Source organism: Camelina sativa, chromosome 11, assembly GCF_030686135.1.
Source record: "Camelina sativa cultivar CO46 ecotype springtype chromosome 11, ASM3068613v1".
Taxonomy (NCBI): Eukaryota; Viridiplantae; Streptophyta; class Magnoliopsida; order Brassicales; family Brassicaceae; genus Camelina; species Camelina sativa.
In genome coordinates, this window is record NC_141890.1 from 45,528,820 (window position 1) to 45,553,970 (window position 25,151).

A 25,151-nucleotide genomic window follows, 5' to 3' on the forward strand; every position below is an offset into this window, starting at 1 on the left:
GGAAAAGTTAGAGGAAGAAGTACTCGATTCCTTCTTTATATAGCTGGTCTCTACATTAATTACTCTTTACTTACTCCTTCAAATTTGATAATTAGATGTTGGGTTTAATCCGGACTGCCGGTTCAACCACGGGTTAGCGGGTTTTAATCAGGTTTTTCCGGTTCTATCCAGGCTTTTAAGTGTCCGGTTTTTAAGTATAACCCGGACCGGCATACCTTCCGGTTCGCGGTTAAATTGGTTCAACCGGCCGGTCCGGTCCGGGTTTTAAAACATTTGTTCAAACCCACTTAGATGTATTTTTGTATTTATTTCGGGTTGATTCGGATCTACTTCGGATATCGGGTAATATCCAAACCCGATCGGGTATCCGAATTTCAAAGAAACTAAAAATCCGATCGAGTATTTTGTACCACCCAAATCCAAACCAAACTGCCTATTTCAGGTTGGGTTCGGATTCGGGTTTCAGATTCGGTTAAAATGCCAAGGGCTAGATCAAAGTATTGATGATTTCAAAGTTCTTAAAGCTCTTCTACTTTTTTTTATATATAAATGTTGTTTATCTTACGTTACACGTCTCTCTGGATTATGTAAGATTATTCAAAGTTCTCTGTTTATTTTTCTTAAAAGAGAAAATTGTCTACCATTACTCATCAGATTACTTCGTTAAAATATTTTGGTATTTACTATTTAGACTAATCTGTTTTTTTGTTTCGACAATTAAAAGACTACAGTATTTTGTTCCTACCAAAAAAAAAAATACAGTATTTTGTTATCATGCATCAACCATTTCCGGTCCCGGTTTAGCTTGAATAAGTAAAATCATGACTACAGTGTAAACCAAGCTATGTTCGATTATCTTACGATTGAGTTGGTACGGGAAAATAGAATTTCTGCAAAAAAAAAAAAAAAAAAAAAACTCCATGTTACGAAAACAAAATTTATCCTAAGTATTAAAAGGCACGTGTATAAGGTTTAATATTATCCCAGATATTTGTTATACGTAGACTTAGTCTAAATGTCTAATTATAAATTCGATTTGATTTTTCGGTTTAGTTTTTCTTTTTTTGGTTCGGTTGAATTAGCTTATTAGGGATCCTTGGGCATCGGCTTTTATTTAACCGACTGTGCATCAATTATATATACAACAGTCCTATTATGTTTCTTTATATATATAGTCCACGCATTATGTTAGGTACTTTTAGGTCTTTGCTTAATTTTTGATTTTCTTTTGATTCTCTTCTCGTCATCGTTCTTGTTTGATTTCTAAGGATTGAGTTTGGATTCTCGTCGTCTAGCTTGTTTGATTTCAAAGGAGTGGGTTTTGGGTTCTTGTCTCTGTACGTACCTCCCTAGGGTTTGGAGTTTCAAAGCGGCCGTAACCTAGCTCTTAATTATGGATAGGATAAGTCAGTTACCTGATGATCTTCTCTTGAAAATATTGTCGAACCTTCCTTTTACTAATAATGTCATGGCCACAATGGTTTTGTCAAAGCGGTGGCAATTTCTTTTGGTGTTGGTGCCAAAGATCGTCTACGATGATGGATATAATAGCCTTAAGCGTGAAAGATTTATCCGGTTTGTAGACAGGTCTTTGTTGCTGCACGAGGCCCCAGTTCTAGAAGCTTTGCATTTTAAACTTGGTAAAACATGTGGTGTTCAAGATATTCGAGTGTGGATTAGAGATGCACATAAACTTTGCCCGCGTGAGCTGATCATCGAGATTGATAATTATTCTGAAAATGATACTCCTGTCACACTCTTTAGGAGCTTATATAAATGCTTCAGAATGCTCGTGACATTGAAACTAAGTTATGCGGTTCTAGTGAATGATCTTTCTTCCGACATCTCTTTCCCATCTCTCAAAAAGCTGAGTCTTAAGGCAATGGAGTATCCAGATGATGATTTTGTAGTCAAGCTTTTATCCAGTTGTCCTGTTCTTGAAGACTTGGATGTGACGCTATGTCCATATGACAATGTGGTCATTTTAAGCGTTAGAGTGCCTTCTCTAAAGACTTTAGTCGTGAATATATTAGACGAAAGAAAATTAGAAGATGTTTATGGGTTTGTGATAGATACTCCTGACTTGGAGTGCTTGAAGATTGATGATTACAGTGGAGGGTTTTGTGTCGTCGAGAACAATATGCCTAAGATTTTAAATGCAGTTGTCTGCTATCGTGTTCCACAGATTTTGATTTTGAAATCTATAACTTCAGCTAAGCGCCTTAATCTTTGCTTACCAACCTCAAAGGTAATATGTTATTACCGGACAGCCATATGTTTCTCTAATCATGCATCTATAAAGGAGAAACAAAACGCTCCTTTTGAAACAGAGAATTTCAGAACCAAGAAATTGGATCAAACAAAGCTTAAGCCCAACACCATTCAAAAGCCCAACAAAACGAATATGGTTCAACGGTCGACTGCAGACAAGAAGGACATAACAGAGCAGAAGGAATCTCCATACATCCAAGCTGTCGCAAGAGCAGAAGATGTGAGCGGTCTCAAGGTTCTGCAGATAGAGACAAAGAACGTCTTCAATGCTCTCAACCTCCTCTGTGATAAAGACATGTGTCAATGAAAACTAGGTTAAGTAATGTCACAAGTCTTGTATAAATAGATAAGGGTGAATCATTGTAAACCTTTGAGAAAGAACATATTAGAAAATAAGAAATATCTTTCTTCACAGAATCTTCAAATCTCTATATGGTATCAGAGCCATGGCTTTGTCCACTGAGATCTATTCCCAACCTGCTCTAAACATTGCAAATTGTGTGACTGTAAAACTCTCCGAAAGAACCTATTTACTTTGGAAGACTCAGTTCGAGTCGTTCCTTTGCGGTCAAGGACTCCTGGGGTTTATCAATGGTTCTACTCCGAGACCAGTTGCTGCTACAAACGCTGACAACACTCCAAACCAGACCTATCAAGCTTGGATTCGTTCAGATCAAGTCGTCAGAGCATGGCTTTTAGGATCGTTATCAGAAGACATTCTCTCCAAAGTCATCTCCACATCGACATCTCAAGAGGTATGTAACTATCTCGCTGCTCACTTCAATAAAGTATCCTCGGCTAGGCTGTTTGGTTTACAAAGGAAGCTGCAAAACACTGAAAAGAAAGATATGCCTATGGTCGATTATTTAAAAGAGCTTAAGAGTGTGTGTGATCAGCTAGCTTCTGTCGGTAGTCCTGTTAGTGAGAGAATGAAAATTTTTGCTGCTTTGAATGGCTTGAGTAGAGAGTACGAACCTATCAAGACCTCCATCGAAGGAATGCTAGATGGTACCCCATCACCAACTCTAGACGATGTGATACCACGCCTCACTGCCTTTAATGATCGATTGCTTAGCTACACTGAAGAAACAAGCATTTCTCCACACCTGGCGTTTAACACGCAACAGTTTGTCAGCTCTCACTACAGCAACAGAGGTAGAGGAAACAGATCCAGAGTCAGAGGAGGATACTCCACTAGGGGTAGAGGATTTCATCAACAAATATCAGCCTCCTCTAGGTCTTCTGGTCAGTCTGCAGATAACAGAGCCATCTGTCAAATATGCGGCAAAGCAGGGCATGCAGCATCCACGTGCTGGCATCGGTTTGATAATACTTATCAACCTGATCTTCCTGCAGCCTTAGCTGCCTTACGCATCACCGATGTGACAGATCAAGCAGGTCATGAATGGGTTGCTGACAGTGGAGCTACGACACATGTAACCGGGTCTCAGAGTCATTTGCAGAACTCTCGTCAATATGAAGGTAATGATACCATTATGCTTGGGGATGGGAATTTCTTACCCATCACTCATACTGGCGCAACTTCTCTACCAACAACATCAGGTAACCTGCCTCTTAAAGATGTTATAGTGGTGCCTGGTATTGCCAAATCTTTGTTATCTGTTTCTAAGCTTACAAAAGATTATCCCTGCTCTATTGAATTTGATGATGTTGAGGTTCTTGTTAAGGACAAGGCAACAAAGAAGCTCCTCACAACCGGTCCTGAACGCAAGGGGTTATACACTCTCAAGAATCCACCTGTTCAAGCTTTCTACTCGTCTAGGCAGCAAGCAGCTTCAAATGAGGTGTGGCATAGACGCCTTGGACATCCTAACAACAAAATTCTGGAGCAGTTAGTTAACAGTAAAGCTATTATCATCAATAAGAGTACCAAGGAAATATGTGAGGGATGTAACCTTGGGAAAAGTAGTCATCTTCCTTTTTCAGATTCTCAGTTTGTTGCAACTATGCCATTAGAAAGGATACACTGTGATCTTTGGGGTCCTTCTCCAGTCCCTTCTGGTTAGGGTTTCAGATACTATGTAATCTTCATTGACAATTGGTCTAGATTTTGTTGGTTCTATCCTTTGAAAAATAAATCAGACTTTTATTCAACTTTCTGCAATTTTCAGAAGCTTGTTGAAAACCAGTTTGCCTGCAAAATATCAAAGTTTCAGTGTGATGGTGGTGGAGAATTCACAAGTAAACGGTTCCTCACTCATCTAAGTCAATGCGGGATACAACAGCTAATCTCATGTCCTTATACCCCTCAGCAAAACGGCCTTGCTGAGAGAAAACATAGGCACATCACAGAGCTTGGGTTAGCAATGATGTTCAGCAGCAAAATCCCTCAAAAATTCTGGGTAGAAGCATTCTTTACAGCAAATTTCCTGAGTAACATTCTCCCAACCACTGCTCTGTCTGGAAATCAAAGTCCACATGAGAAACTTCACAAAACTCAACCAGAATACGCAGCACTCAGGCTGTTTGGCTGCTCATGCTTTCCTACACTTCGTGATTATACTGCAAACAAGTTTGATCCAAGATCACTTAGGTGTGTCTTTTTGGGATACAACATCAAATACAAAGGTTATCGATGCTTGTACCCACCAACAGGAAGAATTTATATAAGCAGACATGTCCTCTTTGATGAAAACTCGTTTCCATTCTCTGATGTGTATCAACACCTCCATACTTCTGGAACGACCACTCTATTACAGGCTTGGCAACAAAGTTTTCAATGTTCTCCATCTCCACATGATTCATCAGCACCTCAGGCTCAATCTGAACAAAGTCAGAACCTATTCACTGAAGATGATTTTCCACCTCTACATTCCGTTTCTCAGTCTGCAGTTCACCCGAGACTGCCAGCTTCTACCACTAATTCCAGTGATACCTCTGAAGTCGCACATGAGGGTTCTGATATCGTTTCTGTTAACGACAACATCCTCCCTTCAGAAACCGAGTGTTCAGACCCTGCAGCTCAAACAATATCTCAAACTGGGGGAATAAAACATCATATGGTCACTAGATCTCAAGTTGGAGTGCGGAAGCCAAACCCACGCTATGCTTTACTTACACAAAAAGCTTCATATCCAGAACCAAGGACAGTAACAGAAGCTTTAAAAGACGAAGGCTGGACTGATGCAATGGGTGAAGAAATTGACAATTGCAAAGAAACAAATACGTTCTCTTTAGTGGAGCGTGAACCACATATGAATGTTATTGGTTGCAAATGGGTATTCAGAACAAAACTTCACGCTGATGGATCACTAGACAGACTAAGAGCCAGACTAGTTGCTAAAGGATTTCATCAAGAAGAAGGAGTGGATTACTTTGAAACCTACAGTCCTGTTGTTCGAACCGCTACTGTACGACTCGTTCTTCATGCAGCTACGGTGTTGCAGTGGGATTTGAAACAGCTTGATGTTAGAAACGCCTTCTTACATGGGGATCTATCTGAGGATGTCTACATGTTACAACCAACAGGTTTTGTAGACAAGACAAAACCGAACCATGTTTGGAAACTTCACAAATCACTCTATGGCCTAAAACAATCACCAAGAGCTTGGTATGACAAGTTTAGTACTTTCCTATTGGAGTTCGGTTTCTACTGCAGCATACCAGATCCATCTCTGTTTGTCTATGAAAAAGGTTCAGATATGATCCTATTGCTGCTCTATGTGGATGATATGGTGATCACTGGGAACAATTCAACACTCCTCAACAAACTACTAGACAACATGAACAGAGAATTCAAAATGAAGGATTTAGGTAAACTCCATTACTTTCTGGGCATACAGGCCACTTTCCATGACAAAGGACTGTTCTTATCTCAACAAAAATATGCAGAGGATCTCCTCCAAGTTGCTGGCATGTTTGATTGTGCCCCAATGCCTACTCCACTGCCTGAACAGCTTCATCAAGTACCTCATCAGAAGAAACCTTTCTCCAATCCTACATATTTCAGAAGTTTGGCTGGTAAGTTGCAGTACCTTACCTTGACAAGACCTGACATTCAATTCGCTGTGAACTTTGTCTTCCAAAAGATGCATGCTCCCACTATGTCTGACTTTCAATTACTCAAGAGGATCCTCCGGTACATAAAAGGGACAGCTACTATGGGGATCAATTTCCACAAAGATACAGACTTCACATTGCGGGCTTACAGTGACAGCAGTCATGCTAACTGCCAAGATACACGGCGTTCTATTGCTGGTTTTTGTACCTTCCTTGGCAAGAACATCATCTCTTGGTCATCAAAACGACAGCCGACTGTTTCCAAAAGCTCCACTGAAGCTGAATACAGAGCTTTATCTGACACGACTTCTGAACTTGTCTGGATAAATAACATGCTCAAAGACTTACGCATTTCCCAACCTGATCCTCCGGAACTCTACGGTGACAACCTCTCCTCCATATATCTTGCGGCTAACCCTGTTTTTCACAGTCGGACAAAGCACTTTGAAACGCACTACCACTATGTCCGGGAGAGAGTCGCTTTAGGAGCTTTGGTTGTCAAGCATGTGCCTGCAAACAAACAGTTGGCTGACATATTTACAAAGCCTCTTCCACCTGCTCCGTTTGCTTCGTTGCGATACAAACTTGGTGTGGATACACCTCCCACACTAAGTTTGCGGGGGAGTATAAAGGAGAAACAAAACGCTTCTTTTGAAACAGAGAATTTCAGAACCAAGAAATTGGATCAAACAAAGCTTAAGCCCAACACCATTCAAAAGCCCAACAAAACGAATATGGTTCAACGGTCGACTGCAGACAAGAAGGACATAACAGAGCAGAAGGAATCTCCGTACATCCAAGCTGTCACAAGAGCAGAAGATGTGAGCGGTCCCAAGGTTCTGTAGATAGAGACAAAGAACGTCTTCAATGCTCTCAACCTCCTCTGTGATAAAGACATGTGTCAATGAAAACTAGGTTAAGTAATGTCACAAGTCTTGTATAAATAGATAAGGGTGAATCATTGTAAACCTTTGAGAAAGAACATATTAGAAAATAAGAAATATCTTTCTTCACAGAATCTTCAAATCTCTGTAGCATCCACTTTGAATTGCAACATCTCTTATAATCAAACATTATTGCTTTGTGTACTGAAAAATTTCCGTCTCTTATGCAGAATGCTTATCCTGTTGGTAGTGTCTTCCACCGTCTTGTACATCTAACGCTATGCAGATGTGAGACTGAATGGTTGAATCTACTTATGCGTCTTCTTAGAGATTCACCTAACTTACGAGCTCTCAAACTTATACAGGTATATATATTATATTATATAGTCAACCAATTCATTCATTGTCTATGACCAGGGGTTTTCCGGTCCTAATTACAGCTATGATTAAAATAATTCAATGTAATTTTCATCTCTTTTAATTTTTTTCAGGACCATGAACTTCGGAATAACCAACAACGCCCGAGCTGGAGTGAACCGAATTCAGTTCCTGAATGTCTGTTAACCAGTCTTGAAACTATTGAATGGGAACAATATGAAGGAACAGAAGAAGAGAAACAAGTAGTGGGATTCATCTTAAGAAACGGAAACTTTCTAAAGAAAGTAACTATAGACCCTAACTGCACTGATGATGCCGACGGCAGCAAGAAACTTGAGATGATGAAGGAGTTGTTTCTTTTGCCCAGATGTTCGTCTGCTTGTCGACTTGCTTTTGATTGAAGTTACAGGTCAGCTCTTAGGAGAAGACATGTTCAGTCGCCAATTAAGTTTGGTCTTCGGAATCTTTCTTAATTAGATTATGTTTACAAGCTCTTATTTAGATTATGCTAGAATCCTTACTACTAATTTAGTTATGTCTTCTTTTCTCTGTTTTCCTAGATCTGTGACTAGTACAAGGCAAGAAGTTAATATGATATTATGGGTTCTTTTATTGAAATTATTAATATTGTTTACACTAACTCAAACCCCCGGGAAATCTTAAAAAATTTAGCAAATTAAATAGATTATTTTCAATTATATATCAACTATTTTTTAATCAAACTTAACATAAAATATTTATCATTTAAGAAAATAAAATAAGTTGGACAGCTTAAAGAATAGAAAAGAAATTTGAGAAGCTTAAAGATTTGTTATTGTATTTTCGCCAAAGCTTAATTTCACGTACTTGCCAGCTTCCATATGTTTGAAGTTATGGTCAAATGGTCAAGTAACATCTTCTTAATTTGGTTGGTGTGTGATTTCAAATCTTACATACGCTATTAGGACGTTATTATTTCTATCTTCCAAATTTAGCATCTTTGATTTCTTATTGTTTTGTTCTTAGTCTCTGCCAAAGAAAAGAAGGAAGTTTACGGAAGAAGAAGTATTAATTAGTTTCTTAATTTGGTTTATCATCTTTTGGGGTCTTTGCTTCATGTCTCAACCGTTTTGTTTTTCTTTGGTAAGATTTTGTGGTTAAACACTTGAACTGCTTTTGGATGTCTATTCATAAGAAGGATATATGATACTTTCACATTATGAACCACTTAAAATGAGTCACGCGATTTAAATTAGATTTCCACAAGTTAACAAAAGAAAATCACATCATTTGCATTGTGTTTGTTTGTGTATACAACTCCACGTTCATCATCTAGATCACTTATTAACCCAAAAGATAATAACATCGAGTCTTCTTTTCAACTCTCTCCTCAAGGCATAGCAGAAGAAAATGAAGATATCATCAGTAGGATGGATCTTTGTCCTTACCTTAATCTATGTTACCATTGTTTCGAGTGCACCCGAACCAGCACCTGCACCTAAACCGGCACCTAAACCTAAGCCAGCACCAGCACCAGCACCAACACCAGCACCAGCACCAACACCAGGACCTAAACCTGAACCTGCACCAAATCCAGCACCTGCACCTAAACCGGCACCTGCACCTAAACCTGCACCAGAACCAGCACCTAAACCTAAACCGGCACCTACACCTAAACCTGCACCAGCACGAGCACCAGGTGGAGAAGTTGGTAAGCAAGCTATTTAATTGTTTTTAGTAATCTTTAGGTATTTAAGTTGGAATCTTTAGTGTTAAGACTAAAAATCAAATGAACCTTTAATATGTTCACCTTCAAGGACTTATCTATTTTAAAATTAGTTTAGTGTCTGTTTTGTTTGATTTGAATAGAGGACGAAACAGAATTTAGCTACGAGAAGAAAGGAAAGAAGGGGCCAGCTAAATGGGGAACAATAAAGGAAGAGTGGAAAATGTGTGGAACAGGCAAAATGCAATCTCCGATTGATCTTAGGGACAAAAATGTCGTAGTTACTAATAAACTTGGATCTCTTCGTAGCCAGTATCTACCTTCTAATACCACCATCAAGAACAGAGGTCATGGCATCATGGTAAAAATCAACTATATCACCTTTTCCAATATATTTCATTTTTTTTTCCTTTAAATAATCAGGATATATATGTCATGGACCAAAATTCATACTAATTCTCAAAGTTTTAAGAAACCTGAATAACGTTTTCATTTAATATTGTCTATGTCAAGATCCACATAGATTTAATCATCCGAATCTGCACTAGTAAATATTTTAGTTTTCGTCATACTTTTTTTTTTTGTTTTCTTTACCGTGGCAGTTAAAATTTAAAGGAGGAAACAAAGGTATAGGTATCACTGTCAACGGTACTAAATATCAACTTCAACAACTTCATTGGCACTCTCCTTCCGAACATACAATTAATGGCAAAAGGTTATATTCTATACCGTGTCTTAAATATTAATTGATAATGTAGACTCATTATCTCGCTGTTAAAAGAAATCTCTTCTATCCATCGATTATGTCTTTCGGCCTGATCATAGACCATCTAGGCAGGTTATGCTTGTGATATTTCCTTTTGGATCACATTTTATTTGGCATGTTTTGGATATTAAATAAGGATCATATTTGGCATTTTGTCATATCTTTCAAGTCCAACATCTAAATATATAATATATATAAGAACCTAACTATAAGAAGTAATACTAATTCGTATATGTGATCATAGTGGCTTAATAGGTGAGGAGTCTAATTTAGTTATACTTATTATTTGAGATTTGAATTGCATGCAAATTTTGAACAAATAAAACAACATAAATAGGTATGCGCTTGAGAAACACTTGGTTCACGAGAGCGAAGATGAACGCTACGCTGTTGTCGCTTTCTTATACAAACTGGGAGCATCTGACCCTTTTCTCCTTTCGGTATTGCAATCTTAATTAACCTTCCTATACTAATAGTAATATATACTATGGTTTAATCATATCACTGATATTACTAATCGAAGAAAAAATAGTTATTCAATATATGTTTTATTGTTTAGTTGGACAAACAATTGAAGAAGATAACTGATGCCCATGAGTCCGAGGAACATGTCGGAATCATTGATCCCAAAAAACTAAGTTTTGAATCAAAACTTTATTATAGATATATCGGATCACTTACAGCTCCTCCCTGTTCTGACAATGTTATTTGGTCCGTTGCCAAAGAGGTATATAGTACTAAGATATTATATATATATATACATAGTTTTTTTTATTTCACTTTATTATTGTTATTGTATCCTAATTACCTTATTAATAGTAATGTCTTACATGTTTTAACGAACTTTCAGATTCGCACTGTGACAAGTAAACAAGTGAAACTTCTCCGTGTGGCTGTACACGATGTAAGCTAAGTGTTTTTCTTTCTTTGCGGATCAATATTATGCATGCAGCTTATTAGCATCATTAACATAATTTCTTACAGGCTTCAAATTCAAATGCGAGGCCGCTTCAACCAATCAATAAGCGTGTGGTGCACTTATACATACCAAAAGCTAAGTTAATGAAGAAAAACAGTAATATAACTTATTACTAATCTTTAATTCTTTATATTATGTACACCAAAATGATGTTTTAGGAAGAAACTGATGACTTCGTTTTTTATATTTAAATATAGTCATCACCCACTCGTGTTATAAAATGGTTTTTTTTATGTTAAAGAGGAGTTGACGTTTCGGGGGGGTCAGAATTTTACTGAAAAGATCAGACTAACCTCTGATCTAAGCTTTATAGTATCCCTCTCCGTGAATTTTCCGTAGTCCATCCATCAGATAACAGAGCAAATAAGTCTCCTTGTAAATTGATATGACTGAGAATTGAGAAATCAATGTTAGCCAATGATAGAGAATGCAATAACCACCTCCATCTTGGGGAATCAACCCTTGTATACAGACTGAGCAAGGCATTGTATACCGTTTACAGAGTTCCTACAATATTGACAGTAGTACTTAGTAGTAAAAACGTCGGCCATATGGGGTTCAAGCATACATTGTAATTAAAATGGGTGATATACAAACAAGGAAATTACAATGGCAGAGAGTACACTGGAACTTGTTTTTGTGGGCATGGTCTATAGAAGGAATGATCCTAAAACTTCTCTGTTTTAGTTTAGCTTACAAGATATCATCAATCAACTTATGGTCTTTGCTCCCTCTAATTATAAGAATGATATCTTTTTATGCACGTACTGGATTAATCAATAAGATAAGTTTAGTTTACATATGATGAATATTTACTCTCTTTTAATTGTATTAAAAATAAATAAAAAATCAGAGAAAGAAAATTATGGAAATTAATAATATATATATTTTTTTACTAATTGCGAAAGTCGCACAGCTCCAATTAATTAGGGTTTCTATTCAAAAGACGTAATTGGTGTCAGGACATGCTTTTTTTTTTTTTTTTTTTTTTTTTTTTTTTTTCTTTTTCTGTGAAAATCTTCTCATTCTCGTTCAACCATTGTTTGGTTTTGTGGGTTGGATAGGGTTTTTGATCTGCGTAAGAATTCTCAATGGATAGGATAAGTGGGTTACCCGATGCAGTGCTCGTGGGAATATTGTCTCAACAACCTACTAGAGATGTTGTGGCCACAATGGTTTTGTCAAAACGGTGGCGATTTCTTTGGAGGATGGTGCCAAAACTCGTATACGATGATAGCTATCAGAGTAATGAGTTTGGTAAATTTTCGATATTTGTTTTAAGATCTTTGGTTTTGCATGAGGCGCCAGTTATAAAAACGTTGCGTTTCAAACTTGATCAAAAGTCTTGTAATGCTATTGATATTGGAGTATGGTTTAGAGTTATTGCTAGACATGTTGTGCGTAAGCTTGTTATCGAGATTGTTACTTCTTCTAGTCAAACTACTCCAGCTGTCACACTTCCGAGGAGCTTGTATACATGTTGTAAAATGCTTGTGATCTTGAAACTAAGTAACACGGTTCTTTTGGATGATGCATTTGCCTCAATTTTTTTCCCATCCCTCAAGAAACTGAGTCTTGAATCCATGAAGTACCCACCAGGTGGTGATGAATTTTTCAAGAAGCTTTTATTAAGCTGTCCTGTTCTTGAGGACTTATATGTGGAGCAGTGTCCTGATGATAATGTGACTGTTTTCACCGTTAGGGTGCCTTCTCTCAAGTACGCATCATTGTATAAATCACAAGACAGAGTTAAAGATGACAAAGATGGGTTTGTGATAAATACTCCTTTGTTGGAACACTTGGTCATTTCTGAGTATAGCTCTTGTGGGGTTTGTGTCATTGAGAATGAAATGCCTAATATTGTTAAGGCAGGCGTTGTCGTTACCCAAAATCATAATGGGGATATTCTAAGTTTTGTTAATTCAGTCCAGCGTCTCTATTTATGTTTACCAACCGCAAAGGTAAACATACGTTTTGTTTATTTTATTTTTGAAGCTCTCTATTTATGTTGATTGTGTACTTGAGTCTGATTTGTATTGCAGGATGCATATCCTATTGGTAGTGTCTTCCGAAGTCTTGTACGTTTAACGTTATGCACATGTAAAACAAAGTGGTTGGATATACTTTTGTGTATGCTCAGAGCCTCTCCTAATTTACGAGCTCTCAAACTTTGTTCTGTACGTAAATCTAAACCTGAATTATTTCATTTTCCTCTCGACCAGTATATATTATTAATCCATTTTACATGTTGTATCAGTACCATAGTCAGGATTATCCACGTCCGTGCTGGAGTGAACCGAGTTCAATTCCTAAGTGTTTGGTAACGAGTCTTGAAACTCTCAAATGGGTAAATTATGAAGGGTACAAAGAAGAGAAACAAGTAGCAGCATTCATCTTAAGAAACGCAAACCGTTTGAAGAAGGCAATTTTCTCCTCTGATGATTCCAACGATCACGAGAAATCTGAGATGCTTAAAGAGTTGTTGTCATCATCATCGCCTATGTGTTCACGTACTTGCCAGCTTCGTTTTGATTGAAGCTATATTTGTTTGGTTGGTGTTTGATTTTGATTTCTTAAATAAGCTTTATATTGGTAAACACATTATTGAAGAATGTAATGGATAGATACATTACTCGGGCCCGATTCTAAGAAATAAAGTTCAAGCGTCTATTATTATAAAGTTGGAGAAAACATAAAAATTTCATTATCAATTTAAAAATGTCTACATCAAAACGAATATATTTTACATACATTTTTTTTACATAGAAGAGAAGATACCTTCGTATTTCCATTTCAACTAGAATATACAACTAGTCATTATAATATAACCAAACAAATAGTAATCTAACTCAAATAAACGAAGACCACACACTCACACAGGCGTTGAATCAATCAGGCTACTGATAAAATTTGTAAAGGAAGCAAAAAAGACTATAATTAACAAAAAAAAAAAGTCTTAAACTTGATTAAGAATTAAACTAAGGATAATAAATGCTAATTAAGAAAATGACATAAAGTAAAGAGGAGACAAGGGGGAACGAGTTGGGGTGTTGTTTAGACCGAAGAGGAGGAGAGGAAGGAGGACGTGGTTGGGTTGCTTTGTTTCGTTTCCTTCCTCTCTTTCTTCTTCATTTCCTCTTTCTTTCTTTCTCCATTTTTTCTCGAACCCTTTCTACAAAAAAATTAAATCTTTATTTTTTTGGGGGGCTTTTTTTCTAATTTTCTCTAGAGGAATCGAGAAAGAAGGAAGAACAAGATTTGAAAGTTTATTTCTTGGGGTTTTCAACAAGTAAAAGCAGAGACATTTATTAAAGGTATGATTTTTGTGTTGTGGGTTTGTAAAAATTTCTGGGTTTTTTTCTTTTTTTTTGAGAAATTATATGACAGAAAAAGCAAGAAATTTGATTCCTTTTTTTTTGAAGGGTTTTGTTTATTTTACAAAGATTCTGGGTTTTCTTTCAATTTTTTTCCATATGGGTTTTGGATTTTATCCAAATTTGTTAAGAAAAGATTTTAACTTTTCTTCTCCTTTTTTTCTCAAAGATGTTCTTATCCGAATTTGATTGGTCAAAATCAATAAAATTCTGGGGAAATTAATGACAAAAATCTACTCATTTTGAGAAAGTTATAAACTTTATAGGGTCTTAGATCTGAATTTATATATATTTTTCATCGTGTGTTCTTCTTCTTCTTCTTCTTCTGGTTTTGCAGAATCAAGAGATTTGGGGGAGGTGAAGGATTGAGAGAGAGACATGGATGAAACAATGGCAGCTAGGTATTGGTGTCACATGTGTTCACAAATGGTGAATCCAATAATGGAATCTGAGATCAAATGTCCCTTTTGTCAAAGCGGGTTCATAGAAGAAATGAGCGGTAATGGCAATGGAGGTGGAGGCAGAGGCATACCAAGAGATGTTCAAGATTCAGAAACCGATTTTGGAACAGACCGTGCGTTGTCTCTATGGGCACCAATCTTGCTTGGGATGATGAGTAGTCCTAGGAGACGAAGAAGGTTTAGGAGATCAGAGTTTGGTGAAGACAATAACGATGATAATGTTGATGATGAGTTGAACAATCTTGATGGGAATGATAACAGTAATGTGTATCGTCATCATCGAGCTAGGCGACATGGTGGAGAGATTGATTTGGATAGAGAGTTTGAATCTATCTTGAGGAGAAGACGAAGAAGCTCAGGGAATATATTGCAGTTGCTTCAAGGGATTCGTGCTGGGATTGCTTCTGAGTATGAAAGCTCTGATGAGAATCCTCGAGAGAGGGATAGTAACAACAACAATAGAGTTATAATGATCAATCCTTATAACCAATCTCTTGTTGTTCAAGGTTCTTCTGATCAAAATCATCATCATCATCATCCTTCATTGACTTCACTTGGTGATTACTTCATTGGACCTGGATTAGATCTTTTACTTCAGCATTTAGCTGAGAATGATCCTAATAGACAAGGGACTCCACCTGCTCGTAAAGAAGCTGTTGAAGCTTTACCAACTGTTAAGATAATGGAACCTTTGCAATGTTCTGTTTGTTTGGATGATTTTGAGAAAGGAACTGAAGCTAAAGAGATGCCTTGTAAGCATAAGTTTCATATCCGTTGTATTGTCCCTTGGCTTGAGCTTCATAGTTCTTGTCCCGTTTGTCGATTTGAGCTTCCTTCTAGTGCTGATGATGATGATGAGACAAAGACTGATTCCACTGAGAGACCGCCAAGAACAAGAAATGTTCGGGAAACTAATAACAGAAACGTTGTTGAGAGTGTTGGTAGTGCGGAGAGAGGAAGAGAGGATGATGCGAGGAGTGGAAATGGAAGACGGTTCTCGTTTCCATGGCCGTTCAGTGGATTGTTCTCGTCTTCTTCTTCTTCTTCTTCGTCGTCGTCGTCTTCATCATCCTCTGGAACTCAATCTGGTGAGAACAATTTCTACTCAAGATCTTCTGGTTCTTCTCGCTGATTTGTTACTGTTCTTGTTCTTTCATCTTTTGTTGCTCTATCAAATATGTCAATTTCTAGCTCTTAAATTTGTTATGTACTCTGCATTTCATTCTCTGCTTTTATTATGTACATAAAAAAATGATGTTCTTTCACTCAGACTGTTGAACCAAAACAAATCCATTGTTGTTGTACAGAGATGATCAAATTCAGTTTATGTGTTTCCATTGTTCTTTGTTTTCAACAAATTGAGTCTTCTTAATACTATGAAATATCTGTCAGCTGATGTCCAAATAAATGATGGTAATGCTACATAATAGAGGAAATGATTCAATCTTTTGTCGGAATGAGCTTTGTATGGGCGATGATGATTCAGTCTTTGTACAGAGATGATCAAATTATGTGTGTTTCCATTATCTTTGTGTTTTTTAAAATGGAGTGTTTCAGAAATATGAAAATTATATTTTTCAGTTGAAGCACAAATAATGATGAATTTTTTTACAAAAATGGAGATAATGATTAGTCATTGTCGGAATGATTTTTGTATGGGGCGATGATTCATGCGCTGTCTTCTTTTTGTCTTCATGCCCTGTCAATTTTAAGAATAAGAAACATATTTCACCATTATATTTGGCTTATACGTAAGAAATATACTTCAAAAAACAATAAGAAAATCATGATAATGGATACGTGTATGAATGATCCAGTAGTTTCCATACAACCCAAAAAAAATCCCAGAAGGAGCTGTTAAGTGGATTCACCGGTCACAATAGTAGTGGTAATATGCAAAAAAATAGAACTCGAGTTTTCTATCTCAAGATTTAAATCACAATCTTGAATACTTTCATGAATAAAACGTTTATAATAGGAGCGTTCTCCAAACGCCAAAAACGGGGTTTTTGATTGGAATCATCACTTGACGGTCAAGATCTTGATCACAGAAGCATTACCAACTCGGAGTAGAGCAACAACGGAGTCACCAGTCTTGCACAGCTCTTTCTCTTTCCCGTACTGAGTCGCAAACTCAATAGCTTCTTCTGTTGATTCATCGTGTGAAGCTCTTGCGGATCCAGCGTAGAGCACTGGGATCAGACCACGGAAGATAAGGCTGTGTCTCGCGGGGGACTCGTCGCTGCAAGACCAGTCGAAGAAGTCGGTTTTGATCTCTGGAACAACGACAGATAGAATAGGCATTCCTGGTCTGTACTTAGCCACAAGTCTCGCTGTGCTTCCTCCTCTGGTTAGGACCATGATGAGAGTGGCTCTAGCTGAGTTAGCGGTTCTGACAGCTGAGGATGCGAGTGACTCGAGTGGGCTCATTGGAACTGGAGAGTACAGCATGATCCTCTTGAAGACATCACCGTAGTCGAGGGTGCTCTCAGCTTCCACACAGATCTTAGCCATTGTACGGACAGCTAGTTCAGGGTATGCTCCAGCTGCGGTTTCACCACTGAGCATGACACAGTCTGTACCGTCGAGGACCGCGTTTGCAACATCTGTGGCTTCGGCTCTTGTGGGTCGAGGAGACTTGATCATGGACTCGAGCATCTGAGTCGCTGTGACCACAGGTTTCCCCTGGATGTTGCATTTGTAGATCATCACCTTCTGAGCTAAGAAGATCTTCTCAATCGGGATTTCCATACCTAGATCTCCTCTGGCAATCATGAAAGCATCCGAATTCACCAAAATGTCATCGAAATTTGCCACACCTTCTTGGTTCTCAACCTAAACCATCACAAAAAGATAGCACAAAACCTTCACAACCTAAAGATTTGATCCTGTAGTTTCCGGAACTAGAAAGAGAGCTTTGGTTTAGCATACCTTAGACATGAGAAGAATAGTTTTCGCGTGCTTTCCTAGTAGTTTCCGGACCTGGACTAAGTCTGAACCTTTTCTGACAAAGGACAGAGCAATCATGTCGATTTGATTTGGGACTCCCCATTGCATGATGTCTTCTTTGTCTTTCTCAGTTAGTGTTGGGAGATCCACAACAACACCTGGGAGATTAACATTCTTTCTCTCACCGAGCATGGCACTGTTCTCACACCGGCAACGGACTGTTCCGTTCTCTCTGTCACAAGAGAGGACCAGTAAGGAGATTGTACCATCAGCACAAAGTATGACCATTCCTGGGTTCACATCTACAGCCAGCTTTTTGTAGCTCATGCAAATAGTGTTCTCGTCACCCTTCAAGTCGTAGTCAGTCGAAATTGTGATCTCCTGGCCTTGTGTCAGTTGAATTGGTTTCCCATCTTTCAAGAACCCGGTTCGGATTTCTGGACCCTTTATAAGAGAAAAAAACAACAACAACCCTCTATTAACATAATCAAAAAACCATATAAATCTGTCACACTTTACATACACAAGACATAAGTTGACAGAACAAATCTTCAACTGAAAAAGCAAACAGGTTAAGAGTATCAACTGAAATGTGGTTAGAACTTTTACTTCACACACTAATGCCATTCTCCGGCTAAAAAAAACATAATTGTCTATCAACACTAATTTCTTCTTACTCTACAATTAGAAGTCTCCTGTCTCTTATACTGTCAATATGGCTGCCTCAAGCTAAGCGTATATACAAGAAACAAGTTATGGAAACAAATCAAATTTAAAATTCACACTGAGTTTAATTTCGAGTATAACTTCTTCTTCACACACTAATAATAAACTCGGCCACAAAACCAGAGAGAACAGTTCAAGAACATCTTATATCACCACTCTCCACATACTTGACTCTAATTCATCATCTATTAAATACTGTATTTATTACCTTCACTAGCTTTTACTCTTCTCAACTTTGGTCTAACTCGTTCAAAGAAGAGACAAATTACGTAACCACAAGAACAAGAGTCTCACAGACACAGATCTAGATTCATAATTTAATAACAAATTAGGCAATTCCCAGAAGTTATAAAAGCACCATTCATGAGAGTAAGGTTTCTTAGAGTTCTATATTAGCAAGAGTTGAAATATAAGAAAAAAAAAAAAAAAAAAATCAAATGACATAAATAGACAAAAACAGAAACCATTTACCAAACATAGATGAGTACAAAAGAGGCATGAACGAAAAAACATTTAAACACAAAAATCAATCAAAAAATAAAATAGACCGTCAGTGTTACAGATCAAGATGTAGAAATAAACCAATCAGAGACCACACAAAAAAAAAAATCTAGAGAAAAAACCCTAGAATTTCCAGATCACAGTCGAATCGGAGTCAAAAGGAATGATTGACGATTGAAATCGCAAAAGTTCACACAGCTAACTATAATAAACAGCGAACTTAATCGGCGAACCTTGGTGTCGAGCATAACAGCGCAGAGGATACCAGTGTTAAGCATAGCTTGACGGAGGTTATCGAGAGTCTCTTGGTGGTACTCATGAGATCCATGAGAGAAATTGAAGCGAGCAACGTTCATACCAGCCCTGAGAAGCTTCTCCACCATAGGAACGGATCTGGAAGCTGGACCTAGAGTACATACGATCTTCGTCTTCGGCCTTTGCTCTATCATCGCCGTCGCCATCGTAGTAAGTAAAGTAAAAAGAAGCAAGGATTGGGGATTGTTGGTGTAGAGGAAGAAGAGAGAGAGATGAGAAAGAGAGATTTATGGAGTGAGATCTGGCTTGCCGAACAAGGAAAATACAGAGAGAATCTGAGAAAGAAAGAGAGAGATTTATGAAGAAATGAAGAAGAGTCTCTCTCTCTCTCTCTCTCTCTCTCTCTTCTTCTTTTATTGACTTTTGAGGTGAAAAAATGAAAATAAAAATGGTAAATTGGAGTCGTTGGTTTAGATTTGGTCAAGAAAAGACCGATACGTTTTTTGATTCTTTCCCACCGGTTTAATATTCTACCGTGTGACGCACATTGTTATGACTTCTGAATACTATTCCGTTTTCGTTTACCTTTTTATGCCTTCTCGAACTATTGTCGGGCCACATGGTTTATTTTTTTCTCTGTATAAAATATCTACTTAATGATATTTTAAGTCTTTCTAATGCACGTTATTTGTCATTATTTCAAAGTTGATTAACATTTGTTTGTTTACACATGGATAGTTTTCAGTTAATTTCTTGTTAACCAGTAGTTAAGATGAGAATATATTAATTTTGTAAATAATTTATAGATTTGATGATTTTGATCTTTGTTTAATTCCGGAATTAAGTTATTCATAATCTTGAAAATAATAAATTATTCAATCCCGGTTAGGGTGTTAAGTGTTGAACTGCAATAGTTTAGTTCATTATTGAGTTTTGTCTCTATTGGTAATGGAATCTGTAAAACAAAGCATCAGAATTTATTTTTTAAACCGAACCAAAACCTACCACTTGTTTAGGACGTATGTAAAAACACTTTCCGACCTAAACAGTGATTAAACTTCGAGATGTTATCCCGAATAACTTTAAGACACTAAAAGCTTTATAAGATTTTAGGCCTCCTTCACGTCTTTTTTATAGAAGAATCGTTCTTTGCGCTTAACCAAAGCTGAACATTGTCTAGATACTTTTGATATATAGAGAGTCTCTGTTGAACACAAATGAGGTAAACTTGACCCTATCATTCTCTTCCGACCCAAAACTTCTCCGTTCACTTTTTTTTTAGTTCCTCCTTTCTTGACGTTTGAGACTTAGCAAGATTACTAGTCTAACTGACATAAATCTAACCGCAGTGTGCGCATCTGGTAAGAATTATTTCAGGTGAAAATGATCAGAGTTCGTCGTGATTCTGAGGTTTGTCTTGGTTCATCAACTTCTCGAGCTTCTGCTGTAGTTCCTATAAAAAAGACGAAACACCAGATTAAGGAAGTGTTAGCTAGTGTAGTCTTCTTTGAGATTTGAGATGACACAAAAACAACTTACTTTAAGTTTGTCTTCCAAACACCGAGCTGGAGTAGATAAGATCGCCGCATATCTGTGTAACAAGAGAGTAATAATAAAGGATAGCAAAATGAAAAACTGGAGACAAAAGGGGATGATGACCCGTGCGTGATATGTATCCAAGACAAGAACTTACTCGCAACGGCTTGGTTCATCGACATCCGTAAGCTCATTTTTCAACCCGCATCTTAGTTTCACCTGCATTTACTGAACTAGTCAAGCTTTGTATTCTTAACGTCTGTGATCTTTGCAAGGACAAGTCTCACATTAATTTCTTTCGATAGTTGGACTCAATGTTAATTGGACAATATTTTTTGGACTTTTAACAATATCAAACGCTTACCTTAAGGCTTCTATCCGGACCATTCCAGCATTTATCTCCGTTGGTATATGACATGAATTGGTAAGAGTTCTCAAATTTGTCCCAATCCCTATTTTGGTAAATTCCATAAAACAAAGTAAAGAAGCATAGAGATCAGCTTCGAAACCATTCCTCGTTATTAGTGTATGTATCATGAAAGAGATCAACATGCACAGAAAATATACAGTGGCATGATACTTACCCTAACCGAGTTTTTGAATAGCCCTCCTCTTGTGTTGCTTCTTTATATGAGCAGACTTTGTAAGTATACCTACGCCATTATGTAGGTAATAACAGTAAATGCATAAGATAACCATAATTATAATTCCTGATAATGCTAATAAAGAATGGATGAGACATTAAACTGATAAGATTATCCTTACTTGCCCTGTTTGCTTTCAAAACAACGACCATGGAATGAATAGAACTCTTTCTCCGGTCCTGTGATAACAATATGTAAGGACTAACTCAAAGAAAGGCAAATGTAAGTGCTTAGGATGTCTTATCATACACACCAAAGTCTTGTTTTAGTTTCTTTTCTAAGCTCGATATCCTTGACTGTATTTTATTCAGTTTGGAGTTCGACTCATCGTATTCTTTGCGTACCCGATCAGCCTCTGCACATTCCAAAATGATATAAATGAATCACTAAAGAATAAGAGTAGCACTAGTACCAATAATGGAAATGCTAAACTATTATTTTACCCGATTTGTCCACTGGGGTGGTTTGGAATAAATTCACAGACAGCAAAATGTTCTTGACAGTCTTTTGTATCTTCTCCAACCAAGTAGGATTTGAGGTTGTCTCTATCCGTAACGAAATTCAATCATGTCAACTAAATATGATAGATGATTAACATCGTTCAAGAATATAAATATCTGTGGAAATAGTGCAGACCTGATAAATCGACATCATCATCTGCATCAGATTTGTATGAAGAACTAGAATCATGGCGATACTCCTCTTCGTAGGAATCATCTTCGGGTTCATGGTCACTGTATTTCCCATCATCGCTGGTATCGTCACTATCCGAAACAAATCCATCATCTTCTTCTACTTCATGTGGAGTGATGGGTGTGTGCTCATGGTTTTCCTGAATATCAACTTTGGGGCTATCGTCTGCCTCAGTTGGATTATCAGATTTCTCTCCTGTCCAACGAGAGGCAACAAGACGCCCCAACTCTTCCTTTGACAACTCTTCCTTCTTTTCGGTTACAAGATCGTCCTATCAAAATAGAAAGTAGAGTACTTTTGACGTCAAGGGAAAAATCAGGAAATTAGTAATTTCCAAGATATAACTCAGAATGGGAAGAGTTACTGAAATAATGCAATAGACAAGTCTCAAAAAGACAGAGTATTCTCATCACGGAAGTTCAGAGAACTATACTCAGATGTATGACAACTGTATGAACTAGGCCAGAAATTGAAAGAAAATTACCATTTTCTTAACCTCGTCTGATTCCTCCTTTTTGGTATCATCATCATTTTGCAATCCCTCTGTGACGGAATCCTCAGATGAGGGAGTTTCCTCCTTTGTATCCACAACATGCTGTATAGTAGACAACCTTATATCATCATCTAACTTCCAAGTAACAGATTGCACCACTTTTCGAAAAGCATATGAATCAAAATAAATTTCCATACCTCGTCTGCTGGATTAGTGTGAGTAGCTTCTTCCAATATACTTGTTGGTTCAGCTTCAGCTTCAGCTGCTGGCTCCTGAAATTAAATTTTAATTCAGGACCCGCTTGAGTTACACAGCCCGAAAGCAAAAGAAGAGAACTCAAGAAAAATAGAAACCACTGAAGGTATTGACGAGGGTTCATAGTCATGTGAATGAGTTCAAGATAGCCAAGGTTTAGATGTCATCATGTCAATGAGAATGAGAAAGAGTATCAAGCGTCTCACATATTGAAACTTGAATATTTTATTTCATGACCTCATGATTCATGAACGAGCAGGAGGTCCAAAAGGGACCAAAATATTAACAAATGGTCTGATAAGCTTATCGTCCATGGTTTGACTCCTTAACTTGTTGAATAAGTACAATTAAAAAGACGACAAAGATGAAAGCGTGCAAATCTATTTTAGTTCAAGAAAAGAACTAACCTCATCTGAAGGATAATCCTTGTAATTACCAATCTCATCATGATGTGTTGTATCATGGGGATTTTCATCGTGCTGTGAAACTCCAGGCACCCCTTCATCATTGGTGCTTTCTTCAACTTTTTCACTGTCATCTGTCTTCTCCTCAGTATCCCCCTTTCCTTCATGGGCAGCTGACTCGGCCTCTTTCTTTTCCTTCTCCTCCTTTTCTTTCTGTAGACGCTCCTTCTCCTCTACCTTCTCAATTTGTTCTTTACGATCTAAAGAAGAAATGTAAACATGTCAAGCATAGAAAGAAATTGAATTTTGTTTACTTAACTCATAGTTAACAGTAAAAAAAATTCTGTCTTTTTCATCTGTAGTCATCACAGAAAGAAGTTAATCAGATTCCACTACATAAACTACAAGTCATGTATTTTCTCACTTTCTTCTTTTCCTTTTGGTGGTTAGTGAAACTTTAACTGATCCGAGGCATATCAAGCATCCAACTACACATATGTCCGTTTAAGTTCTCTAAGATGAAAACTAAACCTCCCCTCTCATTCCACTTGCAAAATCAGCCAACAGAAAGATTAAATTACGCATCCAAAGAAAGAAAGGCAAACCTTTCAGCTGTTCAACAAGGCCTTTGAGAATCTTCTCTTCACTTTTCAGCTTCTTCAATTCGGCTGCATCTTTCTCTAGACCCACTTTCGCTTTTTCTATCTCCTGTCTCCTAATAACAAGCCCTTGGTTATATGTCTCGATCTTTTTCTTAAGATTTTCTCGAGCAGCTTTTCCAGCTTCCCAGCATGTATTTGGGCATGTCACTTGACCATCATATTCATCACTACCATCACAACAATCTGCTCTCATAGGGGAAAACAAACCATAAGTACTGATAAGCTAATTCTTCAACAATTTCTTCCTCCATATGGTTGAAAGGACATAGCTTAATTCAATGTAAATGAATTATAGAATCCCAGTAACGTACCACAAATACCATCATTGACTCTGGAAGAAAACAAAACAGTTGGAGAGTGGCCTGCGTTTCTACAATAGAATTTCCCACTTGGGCAAGCTGAGGTACCTGGATTTTTTATCAACACATAAAGCAACGTAAACAAAATGATCCATCACACATATAACCCCCCCAAAAAAGCAAAAAACTATATTCCACTCCACTAAACAAAAACCAGAACTTTAATCACTAGTTTGAATTCCCAACGAAACTGTAATGGTTAATCAACTAATCACAATCGTACCAAAAGAAAAGAAAAAAAAAAAAAAGCTACACAATAAGAACTTTACAATCGAAAAGTACCAACATCAACGAGAGAAGAGAAATTGAGAAAACGAAACGAACCTGGCTCGTCAGTTCCATCAGAACAATCACAGAAATCGTCATTAAGTTGAGCTTTTGTGAATTTCTTTGATCCATCCTTACACTTTATCTCCGAAGATGACTTGTAATACTTCTCATCTACACAACATCAACAAGAGAAAACAAAAGATCAAATCGGAGTAATTACAGTGAACGATCTTGAGAAAAAACGAAGCAGATCTCTCAATGAGCAGGAAACCACCAAACCTTGAGGAGAAATGCCGAGAAACGGATCGTTTGATGGAGACGAGTTCGATCTAATAACAGAAACAAGGAGAATAAGAAGAAACGATAGCTGCAAAGAGAAGGAGACAGAGGAAGACAATACAACTACTCTCATCTTCTTCGAGATCGGAACCGGAGAGAATGAACGGAGAAAACAGATTTGGCCACGAGAAAATCAAGTGCCTCAGTGTCTGAGAAAGAGAGAAGAAGTTCGACACAGATTCGATGAAACGACACAGTTTCGATTATTAACTGATTTTTTAGCATAC

General features: G+C 37.4%; 5 protein-coding genes and 1 pseudogene across 6 annotated transcripts; 4 read left to right on the top strand and 2 right to left on the bottom strand.

The window, feature by feature from the left end:
• Positions 1-1,393: 1,393 nt before the first annotated feature.
• Positions 1,394-8,171, top strand: LOC104728927 (putative FBD-associated F-box protein At1g32375). The gene is made up of 3 exons (XM_087474049.1): positions 1,394-2,248; positions 7,406-7,540; positions 7,667-8,171. The coding sequence occupies exons 1-3, from the start codon at positions 1,394-1,396 to the stop codon at positions 7,952-7,954; spliced, it is 1,278 nt and encodes a 425-aa protein (XP_087330175.1). The 3' UTR covers positions 7,955-8,171.
• LOC104726184 (alpha carbonic anhydrase 5-like) lies at positions 7,831-11,243 on the top strand. Of its 2 annotated transcripts, XM_010444984.3 has the most exons (8): positions 7,831-7,962; positions 8,928-9,243; positions 9,402-9,619; positions 9,861-9,973; positions 10,362-10,464; positions 10,584-10,751; positions 10,875-10,928; positions 11,009-11,243. In XM_010444984.3, exons 2-8 carry the CDS (start codon positions 8,943-8,945, stop codon positions 11,117-11,119), a joined length of 1,068 nt encoding a protein of 355 aa, XP_010443286.1. In that variant the 5' UTR covers positions 7,831-7,962; positions 8,928-8,942; the 3' UTR covers positions 11,120-11,243. The 2 variants fall into 2 exon arrangements, with proteins under 2 accessions (XP_010443286.1, XP_019088118.1); XM_019232573.2 differs by lacking the exon at positions 7,831-7,962 and having other exon boundaries at positions 8,130-9,243.
• A 125-nt stretch (positions 11,244-11,368) lies between these two features.
• LOC104728928 (putative FBD-associated F-box protein At1g32375) overlaps positions 11,369-25,151 on the top strand; it is a 30,239-nt pseudogene continuing 16,456 nt past the window's right edge.
• LOC104726186 (E3 ubiquitin-protein ligase SIRP1) lies at positions 13,687-16,196 on the top strand. The gene is made up of 2 exons (XM_010444989.3): positions 13,687-14,317; positions 14,715-16,196. Exon 2 carries the CDS (start codon positions 14,756-14,758, stop codon positions 15,968-15,970), a length of 1,215 nt encoding a protein of 404 aa, XP_010443291.2. The 5' UTR covers positions 13,687-14,317; positions 14,715-14,755; the 3' UTR covers positions 15,971-16,196.
• LOC104726187 (putative pyruvate kinase, cytosolic isozyme) lies at positions 16,615-19,825 on the bottom strand. Its single transcript, XM_010444990.3, has 3 exons — positions 19,248-19,825; positions 17,770-18,231; positions 16,615-17,673 (listed from the first exon to the last, which is right to left on the bottom strand). Exons 1-3 carry the CDS (start codon positions 19,473-19,475, stop codon positions 16,861-16,863), a joined length of 1,503 nt encoding a protein of 500 aa, XP_010443292.1. The 5' UTR covers positions 19,476-19,825; the 3' UTR covers positions 16,615-16,860.
• On the bottom strand, positions 20,368-25,149 carry LOC104726188 (glucosidase 2 subunit beta). The gene is made up of 16 exons (XM_010444991.3): positions 24,865-25,149; positions 24,640-24,756; positions 24,268-24,363; positions 23,900-24,139; positions 23,298-23,554; positions 22,833-22,907; positions 22,627-22,737; positions 22,086-22,413; positions 21,893-21,994; positions 21,703-21,804; positions 21,571-21,628; positions 21,390-21,458; positions 21,170-21,257; positions 20,963-21,024; positions 20,809-20,860; positions 20,368-20,722 (listed from the first exon to the last, which is right to left on the bottom strand). Exons 1-16 carry the CDS (start codon positions 24,995-24,997, stop codon positions 20,657-20,659), a joined length of 1,956 nt encoding a protein of 651 aa, XP_010443293.1. The 5' UTR covers positions 24,998-25,149; the 3' UTR covers positions 20,368-20,656.